Source organism: Bos grunniens, chromosome 3, assembly GCF_055505025.1.
Source record: "Bos grunniens cultivar Pamir isolate PY7600 chromosome 3, Bosgru_T2T1.0, whole genome shotgun sequence".
NCBI lineage: Eukaryota > Metazoa > Chordata > Mammalia > Artiodactyla > Bovidae > Bos > Bos grunniens.
In genome coordinates, this window is record NC_141167.1 from 101,957,814 (window position 1) to 101,973,168 (window position 15,355).

Genomic DNA, 15,355 nt, shown 5'->3' on the forward strand with positions numbered 1-15,355 from the left:
AACCATACACTCTAAGAGATGTTTGAGAGATCTTTTCCCATTGGCGTAATTACCATGTTTGGATTAGAGGGAGGTGATTATAAATTAATGTCAATCTTACAGGAACCATCATCATTGCCTTGTTCTTACACTTTGTTAATAAAAGGTGATGCAGTTTGCGCTCAGCTGTTCGATGTGTAAAGGAAATTTATTCCTTTTCTTCCTTTCTGTCCTAGCCTCATTTGGTCAGTGGTACCACTTAAAAAATAAAAGCACTGATGAGATGCTGTTGACAGTGCTGCCATCTGTCACACTAGTGACAGTATAGAGAGCCTGTTCCCCTGTCTGCAGTTTGACTAGTTCATCAAGAACTTGAAAATAAGCCACCAAGTCTCCTTTTTACTACCTGAAAGGGAGTTAAGTTTTTATTTTGGCGACTTGATTTGAATTTGGTGGAGGAGTTAAAAAGTAAAGTTAGAGTATTAAAGTGTCCCTTGCTCCCCTAAAATAAGAGCTGTAATAAAATCCTGTGTGACTCCCCTAAGAAAAAGCACTTGAAACCTTAGAAAATCATGAACCTCTAGCTCCTTTTGCTTCAGACCAGAACATTTCTGAAATTGTCACACATTATCAAATGATTCTATCATGAGTACAGATGATTTGGAGGTAACATTTATAGCTCCTTTTCTGATTTTCCCTTAAACTGCCGAGGGAGACCCCAAAAAACACAGGAAAGAAACATTTTTGCCCAGAACTTCTGTAGTAGAGCCAGTCTCATCAATCCTTGATTCTGATGGCTTTGTCCTTCCCAGTAGAGCTCCACCAGTAAATGTATGCTGTAATCTGATAACTCCAAATGGTAGGAATTTCATTGAGGGTTTTTTGTCTGTGTTCTTTGTGTACAGTGTAAGCCATTTGTAGACTGATTTCTTCTCCTTTAATTTTTCTATACTAGTGAAAAGTAAAGCAACTTAAGCCACATTATTGGGGGGAGAAACTGGAGTTTGGAAATGTAAAGACAGAACAGAATGCCATGTAATGAGAATATCAACAGGTATCCTTTTGGTTGATATTTTATAAGTAAGGAGAGATTTTTCTTTATGCTTTTTCCACAGAGGGCTTACACCCACATAGCCCTCCTTTTTAATTTTGTCACCTTGGTAGATTCTTCCAGAAAACTGACATCAGAATGTCACTGTTTTTTAATTATCCATTTATTTCTGCCATGACTGCTCAAGCCCAGGGTCAAGTATAATTATATAGACTTAATACGTATCCAGTGTCTGTTATTATTGGTAATGTGTACTTAGAAATTAGCCTTGAATATCGAAATACATATTATGTCTTGTTAATTTCTTTGTTAATTTCTGTGTGCTGTTCTGAGTTGATACTGTAAAACTTCTGATTAATAACTGTGCTCAAATATGTGCTACCTACTAGTTATTACATGTTTTATCAGCCTATTTTTTAAATAAAAATAATGGAAACTACAACTTCTGAACAACTTAACCAGGCCAAACTCAGGTAACTGGTGAGAAGTTCTGAGTTGGGGTTGGCGGGTATTTTACCCATTAAGCTGGATGTTTACTTTCCTAGAATTTTGGCATAGTCTTGCTTGACACGAAGAAAGCAAAAAGACCAACGTTGTCAGTTTGGTTTTTGTTTTTACTGAGTGTGTTCTCTTGATCAAGGATAGAAGTATACTTCAGGAAGTATGCCAATTTCTGATAGCCAGGCAGAGGGAATCTGTTTCTTTGTGTTCTAAACCCCAGCCCATCATTCAGTCTCAAAGAGAGAGTGATTGGACTGATGGTGTTTCCTAGAGGAAACCCCTTCCTGGCTCATTTCCCCTCTTGCACTTCACTTCTCCACCCTTTCCTATCAAAAGAGACAATTGTTTCTTTTTTACATATGTGTTGATCCTGTTTTATTCATATCTCCTATGAACTGTTGTTTTAATGTTTTCTGTTTGAAGTGAACTTTTTTCCCTCAGCTCCTCCGTCTTTTAAAACTTTGTCACTGATTATTTTTCTTTTTTCTCCTATTAAATAAGTCTGTTTATTTGTAATGACTGTATGCAGAATATATTAATTTTTAAATATCTGATTCCCCAAAAGTCCCCTTATTGTTAGAGTCTGAGGAAGACTGGCAAAAAGAGAGAGAAGGGTAGATTCCTTATAGGCAATTAAGTATATCTTACTCTTTGCTGCGTATTAAACTGAGCTTTATGGAGTTAACCCAGAATAAACACCATCTCAAAGGATCAGTAACATTGATGGGGAGTGAGCAAAGGTTGCAGGAGAGAATGGGAAGAGTTGTTTTTTTTTAAGGATATATGAATAGCTTAATACTAGCTTTCCTTTAGCATGCCTGATAAACTTCAAGTTCTCATTGACAAGAGTCTGTATAAAAGAAATGGTAGAGAAGTAACTTGGTCATATCTCTGTGATTTTCTTGCATTAGGATCTGGGGGGTGATTGAAGTGCATTGTTGGGACAATTAATACCCACTGTGATATTATTTTGGAGAAGGCAATGGCACCCCACTCCAGTACTCCTGCCTGGAAAATCCCATGGACGGAGGAGCCTGGTGGGCTGCAGTCCACGAGATCTAGAAAAGTCAGACACGACTGAGTGACTTCACTTTCACTTTTCACTTTCATGCATTGGAGAAGGAACTGGCAACCCACTCCAGTGTTCTTGCCTGGAGAATCCCAGGGATGGGGGAGCCTGGTGGGCTGCCGTCTCTGGGGTCACACAGAGTCGGACACGACTGACGCAACTTAGCAGTGATATTATTTAAGTTACTTTCTCAGCTCAGTGTATGTTCCAGGCCAGCAATACTGCTTTTTTTTTTTTTTTTTTTTTAAGATAGAACCAGGTTTGGAAATAGAATTGGGAGGTGGTGAACTGCTGGAAATCTTAACTGCTCCTTAGCTTTGGATTGGCTTATCCAAGAGACTCAGGTCTTTTAAAGAAGGACTCAGATATCCAACCTCCCAGCCCCCAAATTTCAACCAGAATTTTAGTGCTAAGAGATAGATATTTGTGGACTGAGAATCATAAAATGTGGCTTATAGAACTGGAAGCAAAAGTTTATTAAAGGGAAATGTAGAGATATTTTAATTTAACCCTCTTATTTTCCAAATTAGGAAACTGAGGTTCAAAGACATTGTTAATAGTGGCAAAGACTTTGCATAAAGTCTGTATGTTATCACAGTGAGTCTTAGTACATTTGTGATTCATTCCTTGCTACTTGGCTCTTACCTGAGCCAGGTTGACCCTAGGACTGGTAGATCAATGAGTTTTGAGCTTTTGTTTCTAAGAGCATCTTTGCCTTTCAGACCTTTTTCTAGAAAACTCTAAAAATTGACACCTGCTAGGAACAAAATCCAACCAGTCCATCCTAAAGGAAATCAGTCCTGAATATTCATCGGAAGGACTGATGTTGAAGCCGAAACTCCAGTACTTTGGCCACCTGATGCGAAGAACTGACTCATTTGGAAAGACCCTGATGCTGGGAAAGATTGAAGGCAGGAGAAGGGGACGACAGAGGATGAGATGGTTGGATGGCATCACCGACTCAATGGACCTGAGTTAGAGTAGACTCTGGGAGTTGGTGATGGACAGGGAGGCCTGGTGTGCTGCGGTTCATGGGGTCGCAAAGAGTCGGACACGACTGAGCGACTGAACTGAAGAAACAAAATTTAACTTTTCTCTAAGATGTGGCTTGATTTTCATGATTAACTTGGTTTAGTTCTTACTGAGGGTATGGTAACAGTGCCTGGCCCCCACCACCCAACACTATCTCTTAGAGCTGTGTGCTCAGCAATGCTTCTCATTAGGCTGGCATTTCTGAGGATTTTCATTTGAATAACCTATTATACCTCCTACATGCAGGGGTATAATTAAAGTGGCATTCAGTATTTCAGGTTAAAGAGGACTAGAGAGATTGTTTACGATAGTCCAGCAAATAACTGTGTGATTTTGTTCAGGTTTTTGCTTTTTTTAAAAAATCTCTGGCTGTCAATATTATCAATCAAAACACCCCCTCAGAATTATCATTTTACTTCCCAAAAGCCTGCTTGTCTCTTTCTGATTTCTATAGGAATTGACAGATTTATGTAGTAATATTGGTAGCTCATTAAGCTAAGTCTCTGGAATCTCTTCTTTATGACCTGTTCAGGCAAAACTCGTCTGAGGAATGCACATCCGGCCCAGTTCTAGCATCCTGAAATTATGTGTGTACTTCAAGCATTAAAGTCAGTTACAGGCTGCCTCTTAGTTTCTCATCTGGAAGATGATGTCATTTCATCTTTGACGGAAATGTTTCTGCTCTGAAAGCACTGGGAGAGGCTCTGGTATTAAGGCCAACTCTTGTTTTGTTCCACATGCTGAGGGGGGGTGGGGGAGGGGAACGACATCTCTTATTTTGGAGCTGTGTGCTGTCTGAAAATATCTCTGTTTTGATTATCTCCTCTTTTAAGGCCAGCTCATTTCTCCTCTAAAGTTTACCTTTTTCACACTTCGCAGAATTGTATTAATTTTCTTTTCTTCCTTTACATTTTCTCCTTGCTCTCATAGTAAGTCATAGTTGCCAGTGCTTTAGTAGCTGCAAACCAGTTTATGGAGAGTCCTAGTGATGTTTTTGCCAAGTGACTAGAAACCAGCCCCTTTGGTACCTTTTTCATTACCAACACAATTTAGGCTGGGACTAAGGACCAAAATGGAGTGCTTCCTTAAGACTATTCAGAGTTACTCAGAAAAATTTTCTGTGACATAGTGTGATGATTCAACTTTGTATTTTAGCAAGAATTGATTGGATTATTTCCTCTCTGGCACTTAACTGGCTGGTTCAGTTGTCTTGAAATTATTTTAGTAACATTAAAGATTTCTCAGCTAATTTTCATAATTTAGAAGCTAGATCTTTATTTATTTTTGTTTAGATCTTTATTTTTCAAATATCCAGGAGATACCCTGAAATTAGGGATACCTGTTTATGGGAGAATATTGGTACTCTAAAGGATATGAAAGATAAATTCTTCAGAGAGAACCTGTTAGCATATGCGCTGATACAGGTTTGTTTCAGCTTGTATGAGAATCTCAAAGTAATAATGGAGAATGGGAGTGAGTGTATAGGAGTCATGCTTTATCTGTAGCTTGCAACTGTCAGCAGCTTTCTAGACATCATCTTTCACATTTTTCCTTCTAGTCTATCTCTGTAGCAGCATAATATGTTGTAATGAGCTCAAGTTAATGTATAGGGAGGGGATTGATGCTGATCTTTATGTGTGGAACTGTTGAGCACTAGTTTACTGGGGAAAATGGGTTATAAAACAGCAATAAAGCCATTCCTACATATCTCTATAATTGTTAAATTACCTGTTTGTTATAGAAATTTTATATAGATAAGGAAAAATAGAAATTTAAACTTAGAATATCACCTTAATCATACTATCCAGTATAGTCATATTTTAACATTTTAGTCTATAATCTTGACATTTTTTATGTGTATAAATACATGTGACTTTATAGATAAGCATTTTAGAAAAATACTGTACTATATAATTATTTAGCTTTTTCCCTTATACAGTTTATTGTGACAGCCTATCCATAAATGAACATAAAGATAATGGTTCTATACTATTCCCTTTTATGACTATACCACAACTTAGATCACCTATATTGTATATTTAGATTCTTTCTAGTAATAGTTTTTACATACAATGCTACAGTAAATATATTTGTATATATGTCTTTATCCACTTGACCAGTTATTTCCTTTGGATAAATTGTCACTTCTGGGACAGATGGTACATATTTGCTTTTAAGGCGTTTTGCTAGATGTTACCAAATTGCCCTCACAAGTGGAAGACCCTCAAGTAAAATGTATACACCTTCTTTTTTAAAGGGGTAGAAGCCTGTGTGCAAGGAGCTTTATACCTGAATTTTTTTTGCCAACCTGAAGTCATGCAATAGTGAAATTGTTTGGGTTACAAGTTTTGTGATCCTTCCTGGAATTTTTCTGCCAGAGCTGCTGCTTTTTTTTTTTTTTTTGGCTTCTACCTAGAACTGCAGGAAATCATCTCACATTTCACAGTATGGTACTGGGGATCAGGTCAGGTCCTGTTAATAATTTTAAACTTTAGAGATGTCATGTGGGTTTTTTTAAAAATATGCTTGTTCTATTGTAAGCAAGTAGAACCCCAGAAGTAAGTGATGATTTTCTGTTTTTCCTCATTTAGGTCTCCACATTCTGTGCTGTGGGGTCAGCCGTAAGAGAGGTAGATCTGATGTGTATCTGTGCTGAAGAAGCTTGAGCTCCTTACAGTTACTAGCAGCGGACTCCTCTTCCCCATAACAATTGCAATTTTTTTTTAAGTAGTGTGCATGGCCTTTTGAGAAGGCTGTGAATGTCCTGCAAAGATTATTTGACTTTAGCTTCCATTTCCCTCGACCCTCTCCAAAAAAATGCTACCTTAACATAGCAAGTTCTTTTCTCACAGTTCCACAATATAAGATGAATCTGTTGACTGTCTTTTGTCTCCCTCAAAGTCTTCCCATAACTCCATTTCCTTTTGTTTCAGTAAATGTGTCTCTCTCTCTTTTCCCTTTCTGTTGTACTTGTCATTTCCCCTGACCCTTCTCATCCTGTAGATGGGGTTTTATAATTCACAGTGATAATAATAATTGCTAGTATTTACAGAGCATTTATTACATATTAAGTGCTATATAGGATTTATTTAATTCTCATAACTATCCTATGATGTACATGTTGTTATATCTCCATTTTATGGATGAGGTAACCAAGGCCTAGAGAGTTCCAACCAACTTGTCAAGGTTATCGAGTTAGTAAATGTAGATCTAGTATTCAAACCTAGCCAACTTAGGTGTACTGATTTCAGAGCCCACATTCCTGCCCACAATACCTTACTGCTCTCTCACTAGTCTAAAAGTCTGTGTGTGAACTAACTTGACTTTAAACCAGATTAAATATTTGTTGTTCAACAAAGAGTAGTGCAGAGGGGAACTTCCCCTTCTGATTTGTGCTGTCAAAATTCTGAGCTCCTCCATGTGTAATACCTGGAGTTATTGATCATTCTTTCAGAAAATATTTTAGAAGTTAATGTGGATTTTTGCCAAGGATTGGTGAGTGATTGTACAGTCAATTTCTAAGATCATTAAAACAACAAGAGTGCCTGTCAGATGCCCTCTTTTTGTCATTGCAGATTCAGTGATCATAACTCTTCTGCTTTTAATCAGACACCAAAAAGAAAACTCTTAATCTGAGAAGAATTAAAAACTATCTCTGTTAAAGTTGTTCATGTATTTTTGTGAAGAAAAGAGGTACTTTGTACTGCTAGTGAGGACCTTAACATCTGTGAAATTGCTCTGTCAAGTATCAGTTTTGAAAGGCAGCTTCTGCTCCTCTAGAATACTGGCATTGTCTGTTTGAAAACAAGTATAATCTCACTGAAAGAAAAGGAAGGTACTTTCCTGCTGTTTTTGCCGGTGACATTGATGACCGTTGCTGGAGGAGCAGAGTAGTGGCATTGTTAATTCCATTGAGAGGAACCAAGGGAGGACTCTTTATCCTCATATCAATGAAAGTGGGAAGGGAAGGGGAAACCTCAGGGGAAGAAAATACGTGTTCATACTGTCCATTAGCAGTTGTAAGATTTATTTAGTCTGTAAAAACATTCTTGTTCCTTTGGTGCTTTCCTTTTCCCCCTTAGACTCTTGAGTGGCCAGGAAATTGAAAACAAAATATGGTTTAGAAGAAGGAGTTGAACTGGGGGGTTGGGAATGTGAATTCCAATTCTGTCTCTGTCACCACCGTTGCTCTTTAATTTTGAGCACATCCCTTATGCTCTGTTTATTTACTTATAATAGATTAAATACATCTTACTATTAAGAATTGGGCTTCCCTTGTGGCTCAGCTGGTAAAGAATCTGCCTGCAATGCAGGAGACCTGAGTTCAATCCTGAGTCTGGGAAGATCCCCTGGAGAAGGGAAGGGCTACCCACTTCAGTATTCTGGCCTGGAGAATTCCAAGGACTGTATAGTCCTTGGGGTCCCAAAGAATCAGACACAACTGAGCAACTTTCACGTTAAGAATAGGTTAAAATCTCAAAGGCCCTTGTTGAATGATTTTTTAATGTAAGTTGTTACTGATTTGTTAGCTTAAATGGGCATATAGGTTCATAAGTGGCTGAAGGGACTGAGTTCTCAACTTGTTCTATTTAAAAATCAATTTTCATTAATATCTATAGATCTCAGCCAGATTGAGCCTGCCTTGGTCAGAATTTTTTAAAAATCCCCAAAGTGAATATATCCTTGTTTCTCTAAGTCTTTTGTTTGTTTAGTTATTAGTGGACAACAAGCCAGTCTTTATTAGTAAATATGTAATTGAGTACAGTTTTACACATTGGTCCTTGTTTATGTCCCCTAGATCTTTTTACATTTTCATCTTTTCCACAGAGGAACTGGTACTTGATGAAATCACCATGATTGGCTCTGCATCATATATTGACCCACTTGGAATTAAGCTGTTTATACAGTTATTTTTCTGACACAACCTGTTTGTCGTGGCTTTATTTTTTGCTGCCAGTGGAGCAACATTAGCCTTTCGTTTAGAATGCTTCTTGGTCCAGGGCCTATTAGTAAGTAGGAACTACATGACCATGAAGGAAACAAACAAACATGAAGGAAATGTTTTTCCCTGAGGAGGAGGAAGTTTACCATTGGAACTCAGTAGTAGTTATTGTTCAGTCGCTCAGTTGTCTCCGACTCTTTGCAACCTCATGGACTGCAGCGCACCAGTCTTCCGTGTCCTTCACCATCTCCTAGAGATTGCTTAAACTCAGCGTCCATTGAGTCAGTGATGCCATCCAGCCATCTCATCCTCTGTTGTCCCCTTCTCCTCCTGCCTTCAATCTTTCTCAGCATCAGGGTCTTTTCCAGTGAGTTGGCTCTTTGCATCAGGTAGCCAAAGTACAGGAGCTTCAGCATCAGTCCTTCCAATGAATATTCAGGATTGATTTTCTTTAGGATTGACTGGTTTGATCTCCTTTCAGTCCAAGGAACTCTGAAGAGTCTTCTCCAGCACCACAGTTCGAAAGCATCAATTTTTCAGCGCTCAGCCTTCTTTATGGCCCAACTCTCATGTCCGTACATGACTACTGGAAAAACCATAGTTTTGACTAGACAGACCTTTGTCTGCAAAGTGATGTCTCTGCTTTTTAATATGTTGCCAAGGTTTGTCATAGCTTTTCTTCCATGGAGCAAACGTCTTTTAATTTCATGGCTACAGTCACTGTCTGCAGTGATTTTGAAGCCCAAGAAAAGAAAAGTCTGTCACTGTTTTTCACTGTTTCCCCACCTATTTGCCATGAAGTAATGGGACCGGATGCCATGATTTTAGTTTTTTTAATATTAAATTTTAAGCCAGCTTTTTCACTCTCTCTTCACCTTCAAGAGGCTCTTTAGTTCTTCTTTGCTTTCTGCCGTAAGGGTGGTACTCACATCTGTGGTTATTGATATTTCTCCTTGCTGTCTTGATTCCTGCTTGTGATTCATCCAGCCTGGCATTTCGCATGATGTGCTCTGCATAGACGTTAAAGAAACAGGGTGACAATGGATACTTCTTTGACGCACTCCTTTCCCAGTTTTGAACCAGTCTCTTCCATGTTTGATTCTAATTGTTGCTTCTTGACCTGCAGTTTCTTCACCCAAAAAAAGGATGCTATATATGGATTGTGGGTATGGATTATAAGATGATAGTTTATAAGATGATAGTTTATACTTATCAGAGTATGTTTTACACAGATGCTAGAAAGAAAACTTTCTGTTGACTGATACTCTAATCTCATCCTAATTTAGGGATAAATCTCATTCTCCTCAAACATTGGCTGAATGGGTGTTGCCATTGCTGAGTTGGTATTCTTTTCTCTTCTTTTTGTTTCCAATCCCCCACCCCCTCCATCTCCGCTTTCCTCTGTTTCTGCTGCTGTTCCTTCTGAAGAGAAAGCTTGATTAAGAAGAGGTGAACAGGTACAGTGCTGGTGACTCTTCAGTCTCAGTAGGCATTTTCTCTTGGCATGAGCCAAGTGACCCAATCCATCAAGCCTTAGCAGTTGTACTTTGTTCCCTAAAATGTTACTCTGTTGTTCATTGGGTTTCTTTTCTACCAAGCTGGATGTTATAGCAACATTGATATGATTCTCTTCTTTTCCTATCCATTCTTTGGTAGTTTGGGAGTTCTGACCTGTACCCTAGGAGCAAAACTTAAGACAAGGAAGAGAATGAGTCTTGGTTCCTGATTCTCCGCCCTGTTGTTACTTGTTTTGACTATTATTTTTAAGTAATTTTTATTTTTGGCTGTGCTAGGTCTTTGTCACTGCACACTGGCTTTCTCTGGTTGCTGTGAGCAGAGGCTACTCCTACGGGCTTCTCACTGCAGTGGCTTCTCTCATTGCTGAGCACAGATTCTAGGTGCATGGGCTTAGTAGTTGTGGCTCACGGGCTTACATGCCCTTCGGGATGTGGGATCTTCCCAGACTAGGGATCAAACCAGTGTCCGCTGTACTGCATGATGGATTCTTAACCACTGAACCGCAATCCTATTATTATTCAGACCCCAGTATCCTTCCCACTGCCTCAGCTGTAGTGTTTTGAGGATTAATCCAAGTTTTGCAGTTGTAGATAGCTAAGTAATTGGCACCATGTTCCACTGAATTAAGTCCTCCCACCCTCATTCTGGGTACTTTGCAAGAGTGTAGCAGCCCTGGAGCTATGTGTTTATGAGATAAAACTAGGAAAGGTAGCAAGGTAGAACTTTTTAGGGAGTAAGAAGGCCCCAGACTAGCACTCTGCCTTGAACTCACTTACCTGCTTTTTTGGTTCATTGTTTAACTTGGTGCAGTGACTCCTTACATGAAGAGGTTGTTCTGTTCTAGGAGAAACTGTCAGTCTAGGATTGGACATTGGCTCTTGGTTCTGTCAGATCCCTCCAAACCCCTTCCTTTGGGGTAAAAGAGGAAGAATAAGCCAAGTACTGACCAAGGAATCCAGAATCAGTGTTGTTTTCTCAACTGAAAGAATGCGAATTTCTTCATTGAGAATCACTAATTCTACTGTAGTGTGTATACTTGCACAAGGGTTTGTTGGGGATATGGGGAGGCTAAGGGTTTGGGGAGCAGCCAAGAACTTTGAGGTGCTCATTAGAATTTCATGATGGTCTAGGTAATTGAACATTAGAGCTTCCTGAGGGCCCAACTTTGCTCTTCCATAGAACTCACATATGGCAACATATTTGTGTAGCACATCACAGTCCATGAAGTACTTTGATTTAGTTTATCTCATCTAATCTTTACATAAACCTTCTAATATAGATTCTTCTTTTTTAGTTATTAATAGAGAATAATTTGCCTGATGTAACAGGGATTTGAGGACTTCCCTTGTGGCTCAGTCTGCCTGCAGTGTGGGAGATCCGGGTTTGATCCCTGGGTTGGGAATATCCCTTGGAGATGGGAATGGCAACCCACTCCAGTATTCTTGTCTGGAGAATTCCATGGACAGAGGAGCCTGGTGGGCTACAGTACATGGGGTCACAAGAGTCAGACATGACTTAGTGACTAACACACACGCACAACCGGGATCTGAACCCAGCTCAGCATGTTGGCTCTCACCTGAAGGGTTTTAAGATTCAAAGGGTTTGACTAATTTTTTGTTAGTGAGTGCCTTAAATTTTACAGTTAAGTTAGCAGTTTTAATCTTGAATCTGAGTTGTGCTGACTTTTTGTTCCTTGGAAGCTTTAGCTTACGGTTCCAGTCCTAGGTTCCAGGTCTTTCTCCTACCTGACCTTGACCTGATGAAGATGAAGCATCCTGCAAGAAACATAGATTTTTGGGCTTTGCTGTTTTTCTAATTTTCTGGGTCATTTTATGCAGCACATCTTCCTAACAGCCAGATGACATTTTTCTTACCTCCTTTTTTGGAAAGAGGAATGAAAACCATCTGTTCCCCATAATTTTGCTACTCTGACTCATTAAGGAAATTTTGCTGCTCTGCTCATTGGTACCAGAAATGCTTTTACCATTAAACCTTACATATGGACCAGAACTGAGATTTTCTTACTCATCTACTAACTTATGTTATTGAGGATTCATCCCATTTGTATTCTTCTTTCTTTTTTTAATTTATTTAAGTTATTATTTACTTGGCTGCATCAGGTCTTAGCTGCACGACACTGGATCTTTGTTGCATCATGCGAACTCTTTGGTTGTGACACACGGACTCTCTTGTTGTGTGGATGCTCAGTAGTTGGCAGTACACGGGCTTAGTTGTTCCGTGTCATGTGGGACCTTCGTTACCCATTCAGGGGTCAGACCTGCATCCTCTGCTGTGGAAGGTGGAATCTTAACCACTGGACCATCAGGGAAGTTCCTGGATTCTTTTTAATTTTCTTTAATGTGGCTAATCTTTATTCTCTTTGAATTCTTGAACTAGATCAAAGTAATATATCAGCAGTCTTTGAAGAAAAAAGACCAACAGTTTTCAGTATGAAGGGGAGAAAGGTCTGTCTGCCTGAACGATTATGTGTCTCACTGCTATAGTGATCATGGGTGAAATCTTTAGGATGGCATACCCTTAGGAACTGACTTAAACTTAAGAAAAAAAAAGTTTAACTTTTTGGAGTAGTTTTCTATGGATAGTGGTCTTTTAGTCACTTTCTAAACATATTCTTGAAATCTTTTCTATATTTAAACTGATAAAAGTCATAAATAATATTTAACTACACACATGTCTTACACATTTCCACTGATTAAATATTTAGTAAGTAAACAACAAATTCCTATTGCATTTACAGCAGGATCAAGATGAAGATGTAAGAATATAGATCAGGTTTTGCCAGTGTAGGCAATGCTTTTTCATTTTTTCATCATTGCATTTTCCCATCCATAGCTTCTTCATCTCTACAGACCAACTCTTTTTAATTGAAGGATAGTTGATTGACAATATTATTTTAATTTTAGGTATACAGTTAATTATTCAATATTTTTATAAACTATACTCCATTTAAAATTACTACATAGTAACGGCTATATTTCCTTATGCTGCACAATATATCCTTGCTTATTTATTTATTTGCTTATTTATTTTATATGTAATAGTTTGTGTCTCTTACCCCTACCCCAGCTTGCCCTTCTGCCCTTTTCACTTCCCACTGGTAACCACTAGTTCTCTATGAGTCTGTTTTTGTTATATACATTTGTTTTATTTTTTAGATTTCACATAGCAGTGATAACACAAAGTGTGTGTTTTTCTCTGAATTATTTCACTAAGCATAATACTGTAGGGCCATCCACATTGTTGCAGATGGCAAGATTTCATTCTTTTCTATGACTGAGTGGTATTTTATTGCATACAGATATACACACACATGCACACACACGAACACCCACAGCTGCTTTATTCATTGATCTGTTCATGAACACTTAGGTGCTTCCATATCTTGGCTGTTGTAAATAAAGCTTCTGTAGGTCAACTCTTTACCTTTTTTTCTGAAATAATTAGTAGAAGTGCAAAGCACCATAGATATGCTCTAAAGCTTCTTACCCTTTTAGCTCTACAGGGAACATTATTAGTCAAGTCTAGGCTGTCCACTAACTCTGGTATCTCTTATGCCCTTTCTCTTTCAACCATGGTATCAAATGAGACACTTAGGGCTCTGATGGTTAAATGTAACAAGAACAGATGTATTTCCTAGAGAAAATATGAACACTTGGATAAGCAAAAGGAACTAGAAGAAGGCTGGAATATATATAAGGGCTCTGTGAGTATGGACGAGGAAAAGGAAGGGACATTTAAAATCCCTGTCCAAAAGGATCTGGTATCACTGAGGCAGGAACCCATTGTCAGATTTAGTTTGACTCAAATCCTGTTTCAGTGAGCTTGATAAGAGATCATGCGAGTGTGTGTACATGTTTATAGTTATGTGTGTTTATTTATTTTTTTTTAAACAGCATCTGGAATCAAGAGACCCACGGCATCTGAGGTGAGTTTTATATATTGATACACAGTGGTTCTAAAACCTTAATTCTGGGATAGAAGGATACCTGTTTATGACATCCTTATTTCCCCCCTACTGGGGTCTTGAAATCTATTGATAGGTATGGTTCTCACATCTCTTTGGTAGGCTAGTGGTTATACAACTCTACTTGTGTCACAGTTTATTATGAATATTAACAACAGCTCAGATTTATTGAGTATTTTTATTTTTTAAATTTATTTCTCTGCATCAGTCGTAGTTGTCGCATGTGGGATTTAGTTCTCTGACCAGAAATGGAACCTGGGCCCCCTGCATTGGGAGCACAGAATCTTAGCCACTGAACCACCAGGGAAGTCACTATTAAGCGTTTTTAAATGTACCACATGTAGTGTTCAGTTCAGTCGCTCAGGCGTGTCCGAACTTTGCAACCCCATGAACCGCAGCACGCCAGGCCTCCGTGTCCATCACCATCACCCAGAGTTTACCCAAACTCATGTCCATTGAGTCAGTGATGCCATCCAACCATCTCATCCTCTGTCGTCCCCTTCTCCTCCCGCCTTCGATCTTTCCCAGCATCAGGGTCTTTTCAAATGAGTCAGTCTTCACATCAGGTGGCCAAAATATTGGAGTTTCAGCTTCAACATCAGTCCTTCCAACGAACACACGGGACTGATTTCCTTTAGGATGGACTGGTTGGATCTCCTTGCAGTCTAAGGGACTCTCAAGAGTCTTCTTCAACACCACAGTTTAAAAGCATCAGTTCTTCGATGCTTGGCTTTCTTTATAGTCCAACTCTCACATCCATACATGACCACTGGAAAAACCGTGGCCTTGACTAGATGGACCTCTGTTGACAAAGTAGTGTCTCTGCTTTTTAATATGCTGTCTAGGTTGGTCATAACTTTCCTTCCAAGGAGTAAGCGTCTTTTAATTTCATGGCTGCAGTCACCATCTACAGTGATTTTGGAGCCCCCCAAAATAAAAGGTGAGCCACTGTTTGCACTGTTTCCCCATCTATTTGCCATGGAGTAATAGGACTGGATCCCATGATCTTAGTTTTCTGAATGTTGAGCTTTAAGCCAACTTTTTCACTCTCCACTTTCACTTTAATCAAGAGGCTTTTGAGTTCCTCTTCACTTTCTGCCATAAGGGTGGAGTCATCTGCATATCTGAGATTATTGATATTTCTCCCGGCAATCTTGATTCCAGCTTGTGCTTCTTCCAGCCCAGCGTTTCTCGTGATGTACTCTGCATAAAAGTTAAATAAGCAGGGTGACAATATACAGCCTTGACGAACTCCTTTTCCTATTTGGAATCAGTCTG

At 38.9% G+C, this 15,355-nt stretch overlaps 1 protein-coding gene across 21 annotated transcripts in view; it reads left to right on the forward strand.

The window, feature by feature from the left end:
• Nucleotides 1–15,355, forward strand: part of PIP5K1A (phosphatidylinositol-4-phosphate 5-kinase type 1 alpha) — a 39,668-nt gene that overhangs the window by 3,214 nt on the left and 21,099 nt on the right. For 10 of the 21 annotated variants that reach the window (XM_086392572.1, XM_086392581.1, XM_086392571.1 and 7 more), the window contains one exon: nt 14,007–14,038. The exons of 2 other annotated variants lie outside the window; for them this stretch is intronic. Coding sequence is in view for 8 of the 19 variants with exons in the window: in XM_086392566.1 (XP_086248692.1) it covers nt 14,007–14,038 (32 nt within the window). In the remaining 11 variants the exon portion in view is untranslated. Of the gene's footprint in view, nt 1–934; nt 1,034–6,223; nt 6,263–14,006; nt 14,039–15,355 lie in introns of all 21 variants that reach the window. 9 more of the 21 variants (XM_086392579.1, XM_086392583.1, XM_086392565.1 and 6 more) reach the window with 2 other exon arrangements.